The sequence below is a fragment of the Acanthopagrus latus genome, chromosome 1 (genome assembly GCF_904848185.1).
Source record: "Acanthopagrus latus isolate v.2019 chromosome 1, fAcaLat1.1, whole genome shotgun sequence".
NCBI lineage: Eukaryota > Metazoa > Chordata > Actinopteri > Spariformes > Sparidae > Acanthopagrus > Acanthopagrus latus.
In genome coordinates, this window is record NC_051039.1 from 8646696 (window position 1) to 8668974 (window position 22279).

The 22279-nt window shown below is 39.6% G+C and overlaps 1 protein-coding gene across 14 annotated transcripts in view; it reads left to right on the forward strand.

The window, feature by feature from the left end:
• Nucleotides 1-1421: 1421 nt before the first annotated feature.
• Nucleotides 1422-22279, forward strand: part of sorbs2a (sorbin and SH3 domain containing 2a) — a 50059-nt gene continuing 29201 nt past the window's right edge. For 4 of the 14 annotated variants that reach the window (XM_037096622.1, XM_037096647.1, XM_037096665.1 and 1 more), the window contains exons 1-4: nt 1423-2032; nt 7874-8063; nt 19499-19548; nt 21038-21127. In XM_037096622.1, coding sequence (XP_036952517.1) covers nt 19539-19548; nt 21038-21127 — 100 coding nt within the window. In that variant the 5' untranslated portion in view covers nt 1423-2032; nt 7874-8063; nt 19499-19538. Of the gene's footprint in view, nt 2033-7273; nt 7370-7873; nt 8064-19498; nt 19549-21037; nt 21128-22279 lie in introns of all 14 variants that reach the window. The other 10 variants (XM_037096657.1, XM_037096672.1, XM_037096699.1 and 7 more) reach the window with 8 other exon arrangements.

The window sequence follows — 22279 nt, forward strand, 5'->3', positions numbered from 1 at the left end:
TCCCCCAGTTAAGCCATCAAAAAATCAAGACACGGTCCAGTTGCTATTGCTTAATAAAGACATTACACTAAAACAAAAACAGTTTTGCTACAGAGCGACACTTAATGAGCAAAGCCGTAAGTCAGTCTCTGGCGTATACCAAGCAAGAGGCGGAAAAACCTCACAGCAGATATGTCAGTTTTAATTTAAAATGCTGTGTGTTAAAACCAACACCATGCCAGCGCTGATATAAATCCACACCTATCAGCGTTTTACACTTTCAGATCATTATTGGATTTTGCTTGGGGTGTTAACACTGAGAAATTTGCCGGCGCCAAAAATAATTAAAGGGCCTGCATGTAAAATCTTCTACCAATTTTAAATGTATTAAGGGCCACTTGTGAGCTGAATGTAACTTCTGAAAAAGGAGACCTTCCTCGTCTCTCACTGTTGCCTGTGCAACCTGTAGACTGGTTGTTAAAGTTGCTGCACTTTTTGGATTTCTCCGTGAAGGACCCGGATCAGATTTTCCGGGAGAGTCCACAAGATGTGACTTTCAGCAGGACACAGTTGCGTTTCACAGAGCCCCTTTAATGACTGGTAGAAGCTAACCACGGAACCCGATGAATCTAGAGCACAACACTGGAACTGAGGCTACTATAATTTGTTTTCCCACCCTCTTAACCTTTCCCACCAGAGAACAGGTAAAAATAACTCAGGTCATTTTGCCAACTGTCTCTGCAGAAACTGTCTGCGATCGAAATGTCTACAATAGCCTAATGAGAGTAATAATACAACTGCCACATATCCTTGTTTAACCTACATCCTGTGCTCCAGATAATCTCCATCCATTATTAGTCTGCACTTCTACAGACTACGGGGATTATTTAAAAAAATGTATGCGCTCATTCTGCAGGGTTCATCCAAGGCTCTCTTTTGCAATTCTTTGTGGGAGTTTGCAACCTTATCCTCAGAACACAGGTCCGTCTCATCAGATCCATCCAATATCCTACAAGGATGTCAGGCTGTAACATACTTACCATGTATATATAGCTCATCATCTCCACTGAAACTGTCTGATGACAACACCATAGACTGACAGGGGGGGGCATCAGATTCAAATGCTGGCACGGTTTCTAGCTTATTTCTAGCTGGGTCTCTGTGGATCACTCACTAAGCCTGACTTAAGTTATTGCCATGTTCTATTCAATACCACGACATGCAGCCTCCATAAACTCTCGGGCTCCTTCATCGCTGAGGTCATTCTTTTGTGTTTCCCACCGCGGACAGGAAGGTAAAGCGGCCCTGCTCTGTTAGCACTGAGCTGCTCACACACACTGTGTGCGTCCTCTGGGCACACACACTGATTGAACCGCGGGCGTTGCCATGGCTACACGTAGACCCAATGAGAGGCAGCTCGCGCCGGACTGTTGCTGAATGAAAAATAACAGAGGCCATTTTGCGCAGGAAGCCGCGGCATCATTCAATAATAATAAAGAAAAAAAAAAAAACGGAAACAGGAGGCAGGTTCAGCCCATTTCTGGAAAGGGGGGTTGACGAGAGTGCTTAAGAGCCGGCGGAGTGGTGCGGGACAGCGGTGCTAGCCTGGCGTTTGTTGTGAGAAGAAGACGAGGAAGAAGGGGAAAAAAAGAAAAGGGGGGCATGCGGTAACTAATTGTGCCGCCACTTCCGTGGAGGTTTGTGCCGTAAAGAAGAAAAAAAAAGGGGGAGGTGGGGGGAAGAGGACAGGGCTGCTTCTTCACCGCAGTGCTACCCGAGCCCCGGTGACCCCCGAGAGAGAGAGAGAAAGAGAGAGGGGAGTTGCCTTTTGAGTTAGCTGACCGGCAACATCCATGCGCGGCGAAAAAACAGGTGTACGGTTTCATCACACGGACGCCGCACTAGCTTCCGAGCCACCTTGCTCGTCTGTGTGTGTGTGTGTATGTGTGTGTTTGTGCGTGTACTCCAGCGCTTGTTCGAGTGAGGACTTCCCCACATGGTAGAAGAAGAAGCTGGTAGCCCGACGATATGTTGCGGAATTAGTCGTGTTAAGGTAAGGTCCGCACGGTACCAGCGATGCAATGTTGTCGCTACTATCTGTTTCCTTCCCTCCTTCCTTCCTTCTTTCCTTCCGCGCCGATGTTCAGCGGCTGCAGCGGATCTGAATTTTGTGCTCCTCGAGAAGGGTTAACACGCTATTTATTTATTTTATGAGTGATTGTTTATTTGTTCATAAGTGCGTTGCAAGCCACAACGACCCCTCCAGTTGTAATCGGCGTGACCAGGGCAAATGAATCAGCTCATTCGGGATGCGGTAAGGTCGCCACCAACAAAGTGCATTCCGGTGGATTGCTGTTTCCAGTGCATTAAAGGGAAGATGCGGTCAGGGCTGGGAAGAATGATAAATACTCCAAACCACAAGCTTTTAAGCTGTGGAAGAAAAAAAAAAATACCCGATTGATTCCTCAACATTAGTAGCAGCCTGAGGACCGTCAGCATGAGGGGCAATCACAGCAGGATGTTTGGTAGTAGTGAGCATGACTTGAGATATCCATGTTTAACCTACATCCCAAATGCTTTGGATAATCTCTATTGTTGTCTTCCAATTCTACAGTGCGGTGCTTTTTTTAGTGCAATAATTAAATGAACAAACACATGCAGTTTTGTTAGTTTGCTCTGTTGAGTGGGTTTATATTGTTCCATTATTTTATTAGAGAAAATAGGGCTCTGAGGTTAGCATTGTGCTCTGTGGACTTACTTGTTTTATGATACCATTTCATCACTTATCAACCAACACATCTGGATTGTGTGCTGTCATTCCCCCCCCATGCGTCACCAGGCACAGTAAAGTCAATACTGAGGTACAGTTTTTTTCCTCATTCCTCCTACAGCTAGTCTGTCATCAGCATGAGAGGGCTGGGATGAAAACCAGTGGGGCTCTTTAATGCTGTCTGCTAACTGGTATAAAGGGATGATGTAATGAGGAAGAAAAAAAGTAAAGGCCAGCAGCGATGGATGGTATCAGTAAAACCCATTTGAATGCTGGGTTTAACAGGGAGAGTGGGAAGGATGCACAGAGTGTAATACTATCACTCCGGGAACCTCATACCACTCCCAGTGTGGCCTACCTGCCCTGTGTGTGTGTCTGTGTGTGTGACAGAGAGAGTGTGTGTGTCTGTGTGTGTGGGCTTTAATGGCCGGTATGTTTGATGTAATATTTTATGTATTTCTATGAGCGCATACTTGTGTCTGGGAGAGAGGAAGCGGCACAGCGGGTGCAACATGACGAGCAACAGTTGGCCGCTATCTGTCTCATGAGGGCCTGCTAGGCCAATAAACATCCCCTCACAGAGGCTTAAATATACACACTTAACGGGCGATCATAGCCTTTTGACTTGATTGATGAGCCAGCGAGTATGTCTCTGTTAGCGTTAACTCGGTTGCACCTGCCAGTTTAGAGTTACTGAGGGAGACTGTACATGCATCTTTGAGTGAGAGAGGCAGAGGGAGAGCGAGGAGGAGGAAAGGGGATCAAGGCAGGCCATCAGGGAATAGGAGAATGTGATACATTTTCTCCTAAAAGTACAGAATGTGATGGGGGCGTTACTCTCATAGTTCACGTTCTTTCTCTCTATCTGTGTCGCTCCCTCTTGATCTCTGTCCATCTCACACAGAAACATCTCACTTTAATCATCCTCTGTCTGTTTATTTCCTTGCTTTGGTGTCCCATATTTTCTCACTGTCCCTTTGGTGTGCTTTCCTCTCACATCTTCCACTCTCCTTCAGAAGCTGATGTCATGCCTCAAGTGATGTGTGTAAAGCTTCGCACTTGGCAAATTTACAATCTTGCCGATAATAGGGGCCACACGCAGGCCACGCTTGCTGCCTTAGCTTTATCAACGACAAAGCTGTTTGATAATCAGCTTTTTAAAACTTAAATGGAGAGCAATTCCTTTTTTGTCTGTAAACAAAATTCATTTTTTACTGACCGTGCAGCTTGACTGAATTGATCAGTGATTTTGGGTGAGTTTGAGCCAATAATGTTGAATGTGTCTTTTAATTGTTAAGATAATCATCAGGAATTCCTGATATAAAGGTAGTTAATATACAAAGCTCATGCCTTTCCGTTATTTAAGTATAGATAAGATGATAACATCTATAATCAATGATGCAAGTGTATTTTTTCCTCAACTTTTTGATGGCGGATACTGATAAGAGAACTAACAATTTCATATTTTTGTATTTTGAATTAAGTTTATAACCCAGAGTTTATGTTAATATTTGTATCTTCTTTTAAGGTGTGAACAACCACCTGCTATATTGGAGTTTGCAAATGCTTTGCTTCTTCGGTCGGAAAGCAATGGGGTTTCATATTATCGGCTCTAGTTGTCGGCCATAATTTCACAGATGCAATAATAAATAGCTGATAATATGAATGTCCCCATATCAGGCAGAAAGTTTATTGGTCCAGTGTATATCGTGCGTCCCTATCTAGTCATATCTTGTTTTTTGCTGCTGTTATTATTGCAAGGGGAAGCATCTCGTGCTGATTGGACAGTGCTGGAGACAGAAAACGAGGATACTAAAACAAAGGGCACGTTGATATCATGCGTGTTGATTTAAAATCTGTTAAAATTAATAAAGGAAATACCTTAAACTTTAACACAACCAAGACCTCATGGGATGGTTAGTTATATTATATATTATATAGCTGAATTCAACATGTCCATGCAGTACTAGAGCATGTAGAACTTTTACATCTTAAAGCTGACTAAATAGAATTAATGAGACATTTTAATATGAAAACAATAAATTAATTTACTCAGTCATCTTTCCCAGCAAGGATACCGTATTTTTTAGTTTCTGTTTATGCTGGCATGCACATACTCTTTTGGTTCAGTGAATTATAATGTATCCAGTTCAGGAAGAACAGTAACATGTTTAGCAGAGCTAAATTTAAAAAAAGAAAAAAAAAGGCTATAAGTAGTCGAGGATATAGATACGCTTTAAACAGATTAACAACACAGCAAAGAGGAGTTAGTCTCTCCTGCTTAGCTGTGCTGGAAGATCATTTTCTTTGCATCGTGTATTGTTCCAAAGCAACGAAACATTGGCACCGTGTCTGATGAATTATACATTTGTGGATATACAGTATTATTTTTTTCCTATTTTTTGGTCTTCTTTAAGTGTTTCCTAGGAAGAGACACTTTACTAATGTGTACGCGCACAGCTCTTCTGCTTTTTATAACCTGCCACTTACTTAACTGGGAATGGCAGGGCCTTGCAGGAGCTGATAATGAATTAGGTGTTGAAACTGTACGGGTGAGACCATGTCGTCGCGGTCACTGTAGTCCAGAGTGGCTCATAGGTCAAAGCGTCGGTGTGTTTGAGGGTGAGTGTGTGTCAGTCTCTATAAAAAAGTTTGCTCTGGTACTTTAAGGAGATCATTCCTAAGCTGCTGCAGCGTCGTGCTGGTTTTAATTGTTTTTTCAACCATTCCTTCACATGCAAAACTTGATAAGAGGTGCTTATCAAAGTCACATTTTACTTTTAATGCATGGGTTTGAATGCAGAAGTGTCAGCTTACATCCATCAGATGTCAGAAACAGTTGTTGATGTTATGTGCGGATACTGATGGAGATATCTTTTCAAGCTTTATGTTGGTTAAAGCATAATGTCTGAAGTAAATAGATAACGATTATAATGGAGAACTAAACTTTGGCCCTTCACTACTTTATTGGTCTCCTGATACTCCCCTGATTTTGGCCCTGAAGTTACATCATTAGCACCTGTCAGTTGTGAGCTTTTCACCATACCTCCTTGATCCTTGGCACGTGACCAGAGATTTCAGGGGGCCAGCTGCTGTTTGATTACATCTGCTGACACACCAATCACTGAAGTGGGGCTGTAGGAACCCCAAAGCTTGAAGCACAGATGATTGCTACTTATCATTGGAGCCGAGGGCTCTCGTCTAGATGGGATTTTTACATTAGCACTTCATCATTTGCACGATGACAGCAGACACAGATAGTGCTGATCCGGGGACAACTAAGTCCAGACATGTTTGATTTAAAGGTTGGCATCATGTCAACAGTTGGCTGTGTTTCATGAGTCTCATGTATTCTCTATCTGGATTTATATACTTAAAGTACTGGATGTTGACCCATTTAAACATACTGTTTTTAAACAGTAGCAATAGTGGGCTATAGCAGCAAAAATGGACAGTACTTCCTTAATTTTTTATGTTTTTATGCTCACTTGAGGTGGTTTCTGCCTTATTTGAAAAAGGGTTAAAGTGCTGCATGGGCGATTAAAGCAGGTTCTTCTTCTTCTTCTTCTTCTTCTTCTTCTTCTTCTTCTTCTTCTTCTTCTTCTTCTTCTTCTTCTTCTTCTTCTTCTTCTTCTTCTTCTTCTTCTTCTTCTTCTTCTTCTTCTTCTTCTTCTTCTTCTTCTTCTTCTTCTTCTTCTTCTTCTTCTTCTTCTTCTTCTTCTTAGAAGTTTATCAGCAATTAACAAACAACTGGTTTTGTTTCTGATTCACATCCTCTACTTCTTCTACTGTCTTTGTTACAGCTGTTTGTAACATATCCTATTTACACACTTCTGATGAGATGACTCTTTGCAGGGCTTTTTTGCTCCAAACCATCGGATGAAATGTAAAAAATGCGCATTTTATTTCATTTTCGGTCTGTTTGTTTGTTTGTTTTTTAGACATTTCAAAAGTTTTTCGCCAATTCACTTGACAATTAGATGGGAACACGGCTAATGACACAGTTTTGTAGGGAAAACAAGTCACTGCATAGCAATCTTATCAGCATCCACTTGCCACAAACAGTGCTGCCTTACCTCACTCATTTAAAAGTTAACGGATTTCCATTGTAGCAACCATTGAGCAACTCTTGAACACAATAATTTATTAGATGCGGTTCTCTGTGCCTGTTTTGTTTATTGTTGAGTACGGGTGCGAAGGGAGGTCCAAAAAAGCCTATTGCACAGTAGCTGCCTGGTCGGTTTTAGGTATCCAGGCTCTAAATATGAGATGCTAATAGCAGTAGTTACATCATCATTCTGGGAATAGCAGGGAGTCTGGGGTCTAGAGGTGCTTCTAGCTGACCTCTCTGCTGTGTATATTCAGCCTGTGTGTATGTGTGTGGTCATTTCCAAAAATACATACATTCCCATATGGATTACACAGCAATAAGATTATTAATGACACAGGTGAGTGGACATTTTATTAGTCCATTTATATCTGCAGCCTGATATGATACTGACTTTTTTTTTTTTTTTTTTTAAGAGTTGGTCTGTCTGCGTGCGCATTAGCACATCTCTGAGCGACCCCTATTCACAGGCAATCAACGTGTCAGCAACACGGAGTCAAAGAATATCTCATGTGAGAACAGTTTGACACTCCTGTCAGTCTCTGTGTGGAGAAGGCCACTTTACATAGTCCCGCACTGACGACATCAGCTACTGTGTGACATTAGAGCCAGGGAGGAGAGAGTTTCTAGCACCACTCCCCTCAGAGGTGTACCTACATTACCTGATGCATTTTGTACCTTTTTGAGATGCGAAGTTTAAGTGACGTGTGTTGTGTGTGCAGTATGCAAAGTTGCAGTCTGTCTTTGTGTGCTTGTGTGTGTGCATGCTGTGTGGTATGCATGCATGCAAACATGTGTGCGTGTGGTAAAATAGAGATAGTCAGCCCTGTCACTTAGCCCCCACCCATATACACTGGGGGGGTAACTTTCCAGTCTCATAGACGAGCATGCCTGAGTCTGAAAATAGCCGTATCTGATCACTGCTTCACCCAAACAGGGAACTCTCTCTTTCTCTGTCACTCCCTCTCTTTGGCTCTCTAACTTTCTCCTCGTTCTGTTGTCTCTGTGCTTCCTAGGCATTAAACAGGGTGAGATCTGGGAATAAAGCTTGACTGGGAGGAGAGACTTATCCTGAGCAGAGGGCAGAAGAAGGAGCGATCTAATCAGAATATAAGAAGAGAAAGAAGAAGGAAAAGGAAGTTGGGCTCACAGCTCACCTATACCTGACTCTTCTTAGCAAGTCTCCAGTCTTTTGGTTTTATGACGGTAAGAGTTGAATTTTCCCTCCTGCACTCTGCTGGTTGAGAGGTCAAGCTTTTGGGGTCAAATGCCGTAAAAGATAATCAGACTGCAGGGTTGTGATAAAACACAGAAGAACTTTGTTTATTACATTCCAGTCTTTTGAAGTGGGTTGAAGATTTTTATGATTAATTGGGGAAAACATGTTTTATTTATGTTCCTAACTCATAAAACACAAGTCTGCATAATTTACATATATTTGTGTTTTGAAATCTGTCTTTTTATCAAAATTCTTTTCACTCAAAAACAAATCATTGAAGGCTGTGATGTGACTTACTTGGTATGTAGACATGGATGCTTTAAAGGGAATGCAAATTATAAGAGATGTGAATAGATTTTACAATCCAAACACGAAAAAGGAATTGTTTTTATCTGTCCTGCCAAAGCCCACAATTATAGGCTGAGAGGAGAATTTTTGTCTTTTGTGACAGCGGACAGGGGAAATGGTGTCAAATAAAACCCCAGCTGCTACCACGGTCACCTCGGATATAGCATCAGGAAATAACTTCGATTACAGTTTTGTGGATTAAAAAAAAAAGTTTTATACGTAAACCCTAGAAGATATATTGAGGCTTGAGGAAAAAAACAAGGTTTGGGACTTTTTAACTGAAAACGAAAAGTAGAAGTTAGGTGTACATACAACAGAAATTCACCTGTTAAACTTCATTTTATATTTCTATATTTTGATTGACTCAAAGTGGAGAAACATCAACTCATTCCCCGAAAAACATACCCCGTACCTTCTCATAATTCTGCCCCAGAATCTCATTTTCCTGTCTGTGTCCCTTTTACATACTTCCATATCTTGTTACACACTTTTTCATGGTCTCCTCTTTCCCAATCAACAAAAGCCATGCACCAATCCCTCCATTAGGCCAGTCTCAGAGGTGTTGTGGAATGTCACCTTGACCCTTGGGTACACAGTAAGGGGTGGTTCCCAGCCTTGGTTCATAATATGGGTTCGCTTGGTTCCTTTCACCTGGACCTGACATAGAGTGAGGCACTTTGTCTGTTCTCTGTAAACATCATAGGGCACCCTATTTCTCCAAATAGATATGACATTATTAATACATGTAAATGATTTAGTTGACTTCTCCTAAAACATTTATTAACAATATTTGGGACATAGATGTCTTGCTCTCTTGGCTGTATCTGCATCACCTTTAATGGGGGTGTAGAAAGTAGTTAATCTGTTGGAGAGGGACTGAAACAAGCCAGGTTTTTAACAAAGATTGCTGTATTAATACAAGCAACTACAGAAAGTTTTGAGGTATGTGTGTTATGCAAATCAGGAGGCTTATCTGGGCTTTACAGAAATACTATTGTTTCACTTTCAGCAGCTTAAAAATTATAATTCCCTTGATAGTGTCAGCCTGTTTTTTCCCTCCTCTTCCTCATTCCTACCTGATACTGGGTATTTGTTCAAAGACTAATGTACAAAGGAACAAAGACATTCAGAAGTTGCCTTCACAGAATAACAGCAAACACAGCGCTCTCGGATTACAGTCTCATGTGAATGTACAACTCTCTTGGCCTGACATGCAGAATGCCTTTTATAAGATGCCTTTGTTTATACAAACATTTGAGAATGTGCTGATTCATACGCATAGTCATTGCTTGCAGTGTTGGCTACACTTTTGATAGATGATTACAGTTTTTTTTCAATGGCTAGATTATTATTAATGAAGCCAAAATGAATAGGACTGTTCAGGATACCTTGGAGTATTTTAGATGTACAATTCAGTCTAGTCTAGACCGAAACAAAATGTCCCATAATTTTAAGTCTTATGCATAGAGCGTGAGATAAACAGATCACGTTGTGCATCCAGAATGTGAAGTTTAGCACGCCTCTGGTGAATTTTAGGAAGTGAATATGTAAAACATTTCCTCTTCGTGTACACCCGGAGTACATAAAGATTCCTCGGATGGATTTTCCTAATGATCCAGACCACCTCAGAGGGTTAAGGGTCCTGCCTAATGGTAGTAAATATAGCACCCCTGCTAATCAAGTTCCTCTTATCTTCATGCTCGACACTTAACACTGGTACCTGGGGAATCCAGACTATGTATGGGGAATGTAATCTTAGCCGCAACTGATAGCCATTCTGCTTCAGTGTACCCCTTGCGTCAAATGACTGCATCAGAGTTTTTCATTTGTTTTCATCTTTAGATTTTGAAGAATCTATAAAATAATGGCATACAATTCTGTACTTTGAAATATAATTAGAAGCAATTTTTTTATCAGATCTCTTGAGATGATAATTGTATTGATCTTCAGCCATTTATTTTTACTGTTTAAGTGCAGTGATCCACAAAGCTTCTTAAGTTGCCCAGAACTAACTGATAAATCATAAGCAGTGTTTATTTATTTAGGTGGAGGTGCTGAGGAAGTCTTTTTTTTTTTTTTTTTGAAAATGTTGTTTCCCTCATTCTCTACACAAAAACCTTTACTACTCTACTTATTGATTAAGCTAAATTCTGCACTCTACTTGATATCTGTTCTTCATTCGAATCTTAAGCTGACTTAAACTGCAGTTTTAAAATCATAAGCGTTTTTAGATTCAGGATTCATAATGCACATAAGAAATTTCACAGATGTAAAAGATTTGAAAATAATGATGCATCAGACATTACAGCAATGCGCTACTTCACTTCATCTCTCTCAGGTGATCTCATGGGGAAGTAGACTTAAACAAATTAGAGTCTGACTTGCTATGTAGAAAAAACAAAAGCGAAAGGTTATACAAATCTGGGTGAGACAATGTTTTGGGAGAGACAGTCAACATGGGTTGTCTATTCTTTAGTAAGAACTGGGGGAGTGTTTCAGTTAACAGTAGTATGCTGGCTAAACATTAGCCTCAGGGGGCAGAGTGTTTGCTGTTGTCTAGCAACCACATCAGCTGTTCTGGGATGTATGTCTGCGAGCAGTTAGGGAGTTAGAAAATCCAAAAAAACATGATGTCCCCTGGACCTGTAAATCCCTCACATTACCAGATAATCTGGGCCTAACTTCTGTACTGACCAAGGTCCCATACCAGTTTTCTCCTCCGACTTTCGGGAATCAGGATTAAATAGGCCCTCATCTCCTGTAGTCTGAACCCAACTTTCAGCAGGCCTCATGATTACCAGATAGTGCCACATTCAGTTATAATTTTAGGCTTATGCATTAGTATTCAGTACTTCTGGGAAGGCTTAGATTTGCCATTGCGAAAGATAAATATTCTTTCTTAAAAGTATGAACATGAAACTTACAATCTCTTAACTGCCTTTAACAATACGATTATGACCTGTCTTTGCCATGGTGCTCATCTCAGACTCTTGCATGAACTGGTAGTTACAGCATTTACTTGCCATTGATACCAGCTCCTGAGGAAGCATTTCAAGAAATTAGATTTTTTTTTTTTTTGCTGAGACAGAGAGCCTGAGTTCACTATTTTTAGAGGATAAGAAAAATGTAGGATGCAGTGGTTTAGTTTGTCCTCAGCTGACAGCATTCAAGTTTAAACATCACATTTTAAAGTGTTTGAGATTCCAAGTTGACCAACAGTTGTTCTCCCGTCACTCAACCATCTGAAAAAGCTGAACCATAACTGGGGCCCAGCTATTACAGAGTCAAAATGTCGAGTCAGGAAAAGCTCAATCATCTTCTTTGGAATTGCTTTGGCATTCAGCATCAAGTAACATCGCCGTCCCCATTTCTGCACCTATCATGTCATTATAACTTTTGTGTCGGTTTGCAGCCTGGGGTACTGTAGTGTTGTAATCACTATCTTTTATTACAGAGCTCTCAATGTAGTGTATGCATCTTAGAGAAGAGAAGATGAAACAGAGGCGGCTCTTGAAGTGTTGTTTACTGATGAAGCTGCATCCCCAGACAGCTCTAGCCAGACAGCTTACATAATACTACACGCTAGTATCTGCTTCGTTCCATTTTCTCTAGTGTTTCCAAACTTAGTCCTTTATTTAATCTTATCTTTTCCTCTCCCTCTTCCTTCCTCTACCTCTGTCCTCTTGCAGTTCTATCTTTCTCTGTGTTTATCGATGTTTGTATTTACCTCAAATAAATGCTTCTGTGCTTGTCCACATTCTTTTATTGTATCTCGTCTGTATTTCTCTCTTACTCTCTGTGTATCAGTACATACAGTGAATGCATCTTTCATTCTGTGTAGTAATGGTAGGATAACAAACTCACAAATTGTCACATCCAATTCATTCTTCTTCCCCCATAGTCCTGTCTCACAGTGCTGGGGCTTGTGTTACATAATTGCATTAGTGCTCTCAGGCCGATGGCTCTGCTCGTTAGTGAAGTTGTGATGCAATCTGCCAAACACATGGGCCTCTGTTGTTTGCAGTATGGGTAGTGAGTGGGCATGTAGGGTCAGTGTATTGACCTTCCCTATCCATTCATACAGCCAGAGGGGGGTCTACTAATGAGTGGCAAGGTTGAACAAACAAGGCTGATAACGGAGACTTTGTTGGAAGTGGCTGTTGTTCAACTAGTGGCAGTAATGCGGTGGTAGAACAGTTACATGTTGTTGATCAAATCTTCCTCATAAAATGGCATCTAACCACAAGCAGCTTTGCATTTTTGTGAAAGAGAAGTGTCAAACAGTGCTTTGCATGAAAACTTATTTAATGGAAGCTATAACTTCTGTACTTAGCTGCAGTAATGCATTAAAGCCCCTTTATGTATTGTATTTATTTAGATTGCCTTGCCTAAACTGTTTTGGCCTCAGGGCTGTTATCTGTTCTAAATTCAAATACAGGCCAGCCACAAAGTTAATAAAAGACGTAACCATAGCAGGATGCAGAAACAATAGCAACCCAAGCATATGAACACTAACTTTTAATTCAGAACCTTTTTGCAGAACCTGTCCAAAACATAAAAGTGTGAATGTTTAACATTTTTGGCAAGTGACCAGGGTATAAGCAGGATAATCACTCAGTTGGGTGCATTAAAGGATTTCAACACTGCAGCTAAGAAGTACTCTAAGTAAGGATTTAAATGCACCTTGATGTGGATTACAACCTAGTGCCACAATCTCTTATTAATCTTTTCAACTGATGATGAAACCATCATAGTGGAAAGTTAATGATAAAGTTGTCAGAACATATCATTTCACAATATAATTTCTTCTCTTACTTGTATAGAAATGCAAATTTTGGTTCATGAATATACCATTGTTTGCATTACAACTGAATCTGCTCAACTACTTTTTTACAAATTCACCACTGAAATAACTGCTAAACCCACGATAGTACACCAATCCTTCTCCTGCACTGTGTATTGTTGCACTGAGTTATATAGTGTTAAAATGTTTATTTGTTTGGCTGATGTCTAACATGAATAGAAGTGCTAGAAATACTTGTCGCTCAAAGCACAATGGGTATTTCCCTATAGCTGGACTCTTATTTTGATTCCCAAGCCTTTCTTTATTTTCCTAACCACAACCCTGTACTGCGCGCATCTAAACCACAAAAATGCACCACTAAAATAACTTGGCTCCAATTCAGTAATTTAGGAATGAAGCAATTCTACATTCTGCCTTTTTTGGAGGAGTGTCTCTCCTTTGAGCTGGGTTTCAGGCTAGCCATGTCTCGATAAGGATTTATGAACGTCAAGGGAAATTCAGCTACTTTTTGAAAAGAGATTTGTTCTCTTTGATTCCTGCAGTGAGATTAGCACTTCATTTTCATTCCCATCAAACTGCTAAAGCCATGTTCATAACTAATATTCAATGCAGAGCTCAACATCACATATTACATAGTTTCTTATTATTTTTACTTAGAAAATTGCACCTAGTGTCCTGCCAGAATGTAATATTTCGATTTAAGCAAGCTCTCAAAAGGTGACAAGCTTTTGTATACAGGACAGAAGAACAGAAAATGTCTGTCTGAAGACTTTGGGTAGATCTTTAAATAGATTTGCTAAGGAGCTTAATCTGTTAACATCCTTTGAGTATGTCTCAGTCAGACTGACCACTTCAGGGTCAGGACCCTCGAGCCCATGGTCGGCTTATCTCCAATGACTGTTCACTCTCTCTGCTGCCTTCACACATGCGCACACACACAAAAGAGACCTTTAAAAGCTTTGTTGCCATTCTGAAATTAAATTAATCTAAAGTGAAACATAGAATGGCTTCAATTAAATATATATGAATTATGACAGTTTATTTTGTTTTTATTATGTTATTAATTATTGATTTTGCCATTTTCCTTTTTGTTTCTTTTTCTATTATGGCACATTTACTCCACCACGGAGTACCTGAACAGTAAATCTTTGAGTCTCTCTGTTGTCTTGTCAAAGGAACAAGCTATGCATGAAGGGAAGATATCATCATGAGCTAGTGAAGGCGGAATTTATTCATGAACAGGAATAGTAAGACCTTAAAACCTCCTCCTGAGCAATTGCAAGCAGTCCCTCCCACCAAAATTGATAAACTACTACCAAGGGAAACACTTGAGTACAAAAGGCAAACAAAGGGTTGGTAAGTAAATAAACAGCACCATAAAGCATTTCTAGTGGTTACTGCATCCTCTGCTGAATGTTTTTTGCTATGGGAGTGGGATCTACCAGTGATATTCTTTAGATCTGCTGGGTAAGACTGGGTGGTACAGATAGTTAAATCATTGTTATTTTTCTTATGTTTTCATTGTTATCATTTTTCTCACGGAAGGATGGTGACCAATTTGTTTTCAGACACTTGTTTTGTCTATGCCAAGGCGGGCTGCCAGTGACTAATGGTATCCCGGCAAGTGCGCTTTGAGGATGTGTTTGTGTTTTTCTTTCCTTCCTATTGTGTTTCCATTATACTGTCTGCGTCACATTTTTATCCATGTTATTGTTTTGTCCAGACATTGCTTGGTATAATGACCTGGCTTGATGTCCCTTTTTTGTTAATAAGGGGGATAAGGGCTTTAACCTCATTCATCTAGTAGCACTGAAAGTTCTTGACCCGTGCTTTGTCGTCCAAGTGCTGTCTTCATGTTCATTTAATGAGACAATTGTAATAGTGCAAAGAGTGAAAGATTACTCATGTAAATTCCCACATGCTCATTGTGTGTTTTGTCAAATTTTGTGAATTTTCTTGTCAAATGGGAGGAAATTGGTCATGGCACGATAGAAACCATTTTCTGGGGCTCATCAAAAGTAATGTTCTTCTAGTAAAGAAACAGTGAGATGAACCACCTACCACAGACTATAGTTCCTTATGTTCAAAGGGGATTTGAGGCTCAAACACTGTTGGTCCACTGATATGAACAATATGGGTCCCAGTGGGTCACTCAACAGACTAATGAGACTTGATGGGCTTGTGGTGTTGGACGTCATGACTTTTTGTGGCTTATAGCTCTGACTTGTGTATTTGCAGTCCCACAGCTATTACACTCAGTAATTATATACACACTAGTCTCCAGAGTGGCCCACCAATGTCTAAATTACAGTCGGGGGATAAACCAGAGTAAGAAAATAAAGTGACTCGAAACAGACTTGACATACCAAATGTTTTGGCCAACATAACAAGAACAAGAATTGCAAACAACTCTTCAGAATTGGTCTCTTGTTTATTATCCATTTATTTAGCACATTTAGTTTTCATTTAGGGAAGATTTAGAAAAATTTAGTGTAGAGAAAACAACGTTTATAAATGATTATAAAAGGGGAGGATGACCCATGTTTGATCTGTCAACATTTATTTCCACTTCTTCCCTTGGAGCATTATATCTTGGAGAACTCACTGAATATTTATGGCAACATTTGGCACCTCTCCAGTATATACCGGGATAAGCATACTGAAAAGCATTAGCTGCTAATAGTGAGCTATCATCAGAGAGTGCTGCACATTTTTGCATTAAAACATTTTTAAAAGTCTATCTGGACAGTCAGAGTTGTTCGGAGGTGTAGAGCCTCTCGAGTTTTCTTCCCATGTCCAGCCATAACATTACACCATGGCCACAGCTGCTGTGTCGCCGCTGATCTGTCCCCAAGAAACATGATCCTGTTTATAATCTGACCATCATTTGGACGCCGACTGCCTGCGACGCCAGACCCATGATTTACCCCAGTGCGTGTGTGTATGTGTGTTTCTCAGAGATAGATTTACGAGGGCATACTGTATGAGGGTGAGGATAAGGTCTTGAGACTGAAAGTATCCCACGATGTATGCCTTAATGGAGTCACACAAGTGATAGCACTTCCTTTTTACCAGCATTAACTTTGTTTTGAAATCCTCAAATGATGAAAACAAAATATTAGTATAAGTAGATAATGAGGGTATATTAATGATAATTAACGTAGGAGGGTGATTAACAGTACTTAAAAGCTGTAAGTATTACTGAAAGATGCGCATGATGCTCTATCATCTGCCCCATTTACATTTACCAAAGTGAGCATTCAGTGACCTTTATTTTTTTTTTTTATTGGACAGTGTATTGGAAATAAATTGTACAGTAGTATTTTGTTAAATACTTGATGAAATAAGTAAACTCATATGGTACAATATGTTTGTTTTTTTATTTCCATGTGGTCAGTGTTGGGTCTTTGAGATAAAGGTTTTATATACCTCCTAATGAAACATCTGGCAGTAACTGAGATAAATCTGTTTGCATTAATTGAAACTACATTTTGCAAACAATCATAGCACTCATTTCTACCCATGTGTAACTAATCACACCATATGCAAAATTAATTAGTGAGGTAAGTGTAACTACTATGTGAACTATCGTTCTAAAGACAGCATAGAGACAAAGTAAGACAAGTAATTTGGTAGTTATCTGAGAAATGAGATTGATGGATGTTTACCAGATTCTTATCTGAACCAGCCTGTAAAACTTTAAGCATGGTCAAATACTTGTTAAGGTTACTCTATACATCTAGTGCCACTCATCGCTAGAGCCAACTGCTCAAGCAGTTTACACATTCAGGTCAGGGTATGATCGCATACCTTTACCAAAATAAGCCCCAGTAAATGGTAGCCACAATTATCAGTACTTTCCTGGTCAATGTGCAATGGGGTCTAGTTTAGAAATGCATAATTTCTGTTGTCAGTTTGTTTGTACATAGAGCTAAGAATGAAACACGAGTTAAATCACAAACTGCTTATTTGGGTGTATGCTTTCATCAGGACACAGCTTGTATGTCTTAGGGGGATCCCTCATCACTCATAAGCATGTGCTTGTTTATAGACTTTTGTACACTAGTGTTTCATCATTTGTACAGATTTAATCACTTGGTGCACTGATAGTCGAAACATCTGTGCATTTTGGACAGAAAATTAATTATGATGGTGATGATGATGTTAGAAAAACAATCAGAGTACAGTTTTACTACACAGATAAAATACGATAAATGAATAAAACAAATAATGTCTATAAACCATTTTTAATCAAAAGCTGTTCGAAGACTTTGACCTTTCCAGCTGCTTTTAGATCCTCAGGCTGTGGCTCGGGGCATGAAATAGACAAGGATACGTCTCTAACAAGTCATGTGGCCATTTAACCACCCTATTAAAACACAATTGCTCTCTTAAATCACTGATAAGTATTATCAAACTCCCCTAACCTCAACTTGGAGAAATACATCGTGCTTGGTTTTAAGATACTGAAATCATCCCAGTCTCATCATAATGTCTCTTAGCGTTTCCAGAGTTCTGGAGTCTTCTTCAACAACAATCATACCACAGCTACAATACATCACATTCCTAAAACATCGCAACAGTATATGTATGTGGGAAACATAGCCATTTGTATGGCATAGTTATTTAGATACCAGACATGTTTGATCCCCACTGCAGCCACTGTAGGCTGTCGCTTGTAGTATCTGTCATACATACTAAGTCCCGTGATGACACACGTGCATGCATTCACACAGCGATGCAACAGTCCGTGCTGTGCCTTTGGCTTTTGATGTGTGCTCCATTCATATCAATCATGCCCCCTGCTGCAACTGTTCCAAGAAAAGGTCTCCATATAGCAAGAGACAGGCATCACATATGGATACAGTTAAGTAATCATGGCATTCTGTATCATTTATCAGTGCCATTTAGGTTATTTATGTTTCATCTATGTGCCATGAAGTATGTGCGGAGGCCATTAAGTCTCTCACTCAGCTGGGAGATAAGTTATGTTCCCACATTTGGATTCCAGGGGTTTAGGCTTTGGGTAAAGCATTGTTTTAAACATGACAAGCAATATGAGCTGATTTAATTTCATTTTTTTAGATTTTCACATTGCTGCACAGTAACTCAAGGGAGAGAGATTTGAAAGTGTTTAAGTGAGCTTGTTGTTTTGCTACTAAGCACATCCACAGCTGTTATTAAATTATATCAGGGACTCTTTTTTTTTTGCTGCTTAAATCCTTTTTAGCTGCACACAGTCATGGTCAGATATGAGTATATTTCTGTTTAAGGGTTAGCAATTTAGCCAAAAAATAATATATTTATTAATCATAAACACAAACACTTATAGCCAGACTTGAACTAGCCTGTGAATTTCTCCTTTTGCACAATTAACAGACACTATTGTATTTAAGATCATCTTTGTGGCACATGCTCCTCATCTGCCATTACACTAAATATAACTCAAGTTGCATTATTATGACTATATCAGGAAGAACCATGTGACATGTTTATATCTAGTTAGCTACATCTGTGTCCAAAAGATTAAAGGGGACAAAAGTATATGGACAGTCAATTCAACAATCTGAAGTTATGATACAAGAAGCAAGTCTGATTGACCTACAGTCTGAGCGTAGACGTATTAACTAGCTTTTCAATTCACTTCAAATGAATCAGTGAACACATCAGAGATGTGGATGGAGGCTCCAGTCTAATAGCTCTTTATTTTGCCAGGAAATTCAGTTTTGCATTTTATGATTCAGTTCAACCCTCAGTTTGTCACATTTCATGTGTAGAAGATCTATATTTCAGCCTTTAGGTTTTTTTTCAAGACTGCAAAAATGAAATGTGTGAAAGGAGTTTAGAAATGAGCTGACTTGCAGTCAACTCTGGTATGTCAGCATACTGCATTCCTTCTCCTAAACTTCATTAATCTCTCCAGAATTTCCCTACACAGAGATGTTAGCTCTTTAAAATGTCTGATTTGAATCCAACTAAAGCTAATGACCTTGTGGGCAGCAGCCAGCAGGAAACTGGCAGATTTCCATAATAAATGTTTAGATTAGTGATTTAATATTAAAGGATTTACACAAAAAAAAATGAGGTTGCATCTCAGAATTGCAATAGATCAATTATTTATTGTTGCAGTCTCAGGGAGATCAGTTTGTGAGTGGAAATCACTGGAAATGGCAATAAATTCTTGTAGAGGGTCAGTCTACTTCTCCAGAAGATATTTATGCTGGAAATGTTTGAATTATTGTGTCTGAAATGCTTTGTTTTTTTTTCCAGGAAAGTGTATCCCCCTGCTCAGTAAGAAGCGCTCTTCAATATGAATACAGGTATACAAGTACACAGACACAAACATACATACACAAACCACAAACTAAATGTGATCTCTGGGGAATCATCTATCCACTTCATGTCCATTCTTTCTGTTTTGCCAAGTTGAATAAATATATTTTCGTACCTTTCCAATATAATATTATGTTTTTTATTTTGTATTTTCTAGCACAAAATAAGCAAAAATAAAACTTTTGTTTACACCTAATACTCTGTAATAAAAACATAAACATTTGTCCACATGTCAGACCACCCAGCTATTTTAAAGGCAGCTATGTGTGCTACTTTTCCTCTGCCACTGGCATGACTCTGTAATTCTAACCCTGACCCTGTTTCACCACTTTGGTGTCGGTCCATTTTGGGCCTGGGTTATTGTGAGTTAAAGCATCAATAAGTATAGTAAGCCTGTTGCTTTTAACCACTGTGACGTACTCCTTCTTTAATACATTTCCAAAGCTCTGTCCTAAACTTGGCAGTCATCCTGAGAGTGTATTTCAGCCAGAGAATCAATGATGAGTAATCCGTCTTTCAGGCTTCTTCAGACACCACACACCAACACTCTGCCAGTGGTAGCTTGACTCATCTTGGTTGTTTGCCTCTATTTACAATCTAGAAGACAATACCAAAATAGCTGTGCTGTGTGTTGGAAAAACAACCAATAACATTTGGAACAGAAAATTAATTTGATGGAGAAACAAAACAACTCAACAAAAACAAATCCTACAAGACTAAAAATCAGTGGGACTGTCTAACAAAGAAGAAAGCAAGACACACACTTAATCTGGAGCAAGAAACCAAAAAGGCTACATTATGCTAAAGCTAATTTACTCCAAGCAAACTACATTGAATCAGATGAGCCCCCACTTTCCGCAAAATTTTCACAATTTTTCAATTGTTCAGCATTTTGTTTATATCATTGGAATCAGTGTTTTGTTTTTGTTTGTTTTTTTTTGTCTGATTGCTGATAAAATAAATGAATTTACGGTCACTTTGGCTCATATTCAGCTGACTCTCTGTCTGTTATCTCCACACTGCGGTCTCACTGAGTGTCCAGTCCACAACAGAATGTGGTTGGTTACACATCAAGTAATAGCCTATTAACACGGAACAGTTATGAAAATGAACAAGTTATTAATTAAATTAATCAAAGAAAAAAAAAGTGCAGTATTTGCCTCTAAAATGATGTGGAGTGAGAGTATGAATCAGCAGAAAATAATGCAATGGAGCATATTCAAACTTCTACTTTACAATCAAACATTGTGATTGTGCGCTGCACCAGTTTCGTCAAATATCCTGAGCTCATGCAGTACAAATCAGGCTCTTTAAATGCATGTGCTTTACTTCCACTTGTTTGCTTGTTTGATTTGTTTCTGGCTGGAAGCCTTTCTGTGTGAGCGTGTGTGTCTTCGTGCCTTTGTTTATATGCATGTGCATGTGTGCGCCGCTGCTTCTGCCTCGATGATCACCTGCCTGGCTGTGATTTCTCAGATAGCGGAGGATTTGCTCGCAAAAGCGTGGCCTTGTCACTCACACTCTCTCCCATGAAGAGGGTCCAGAGCTCACCAAATCTAGGCACAGGTACTAACACTCACGACCACACTTCAAATTAAAATGTTTGAATGAGAACAGTTGAATTGCTAAAATACAAGCCACTGCAGATATTGACTGAACTAAAATGTCAAAGCATGAGGTAAGTCTAGCAAGTGGCTTGTTGTTTTTCCAGAATCATGATTTGGCTTCATCTGCCTGATATTGCTTTAGCTTAAGCAATGGTTTGATTGTGGGATGCTATTTTTTGCTGATCAGTTCATTGTATAATTCTTTTACTTCCTTATATTTAAGTCTCTTCCGTCTTGGGCTTGTTTTTGCTTCATAAATCATACTATACCTGATGTTGTTGATGTTAATCTTCCTTCCTTTTGACAGCTCTCATATGTCATGCACTTGGTCTGCTACATACAATTTCCCTTTCTTTATGGGTAGTTTATTCTGCCCTTCCTGTGGTCCTAATGTTTTTCATTACAGTTTTCCTTCCTCTTTTACTCCCCTGTTACTCTTTCTCCCCTGTCAGCATGGATTGGTTAGACATGGCACAACTCCCTTGACCCTGAGTTTTGGAGAATGTGGATATGTTCTTGGATGGGCCTGTTGTTTGGGCACTGTTCAGCTCAATTTTTAAACGTTATGCATGCAAACTTACTGTAGATTTGCTGTATTAATAAGCCATTTCATTCTAAACTATCCTATTACTCACATAATTTGAAATTGCAGGTCACATTAAGACATATCAGTGAGGATTTTATATAGCAAGGGAAGAAGCTTAACCTTAGGTACATTCTCATTTTCCACGAGGCTACAGCTGGTCGTCTCATATTTCTATTTTGTTTCTTTGCTGAAAGAGCAGTGTTTGTGCCTGAACCTTGTCAGCATCCGGGTTAACAGCTGCACCCTCATAGGCATCACAGCACTGTATGCTTCCTTTTAACAAAAGTAGGGTACTCTGTGAAAACTGACAAACTGTTATAAGATGTAGAAGGTTTAGGAGTATGGTAAGACTGATCAAACCACCAGCCAGAGGGCTTTAGGACCCTGTGGGCAGCCACTAGTATTAATGTGAAGGAGATGTGCAGACATCAGCTTGTGAGTGACCCTCAGCCTTGGCAGGGATGTAATATACAATCACCATTGCAATGCAGCATACTGTTATACATTGAGGGACGACGCTGGTTC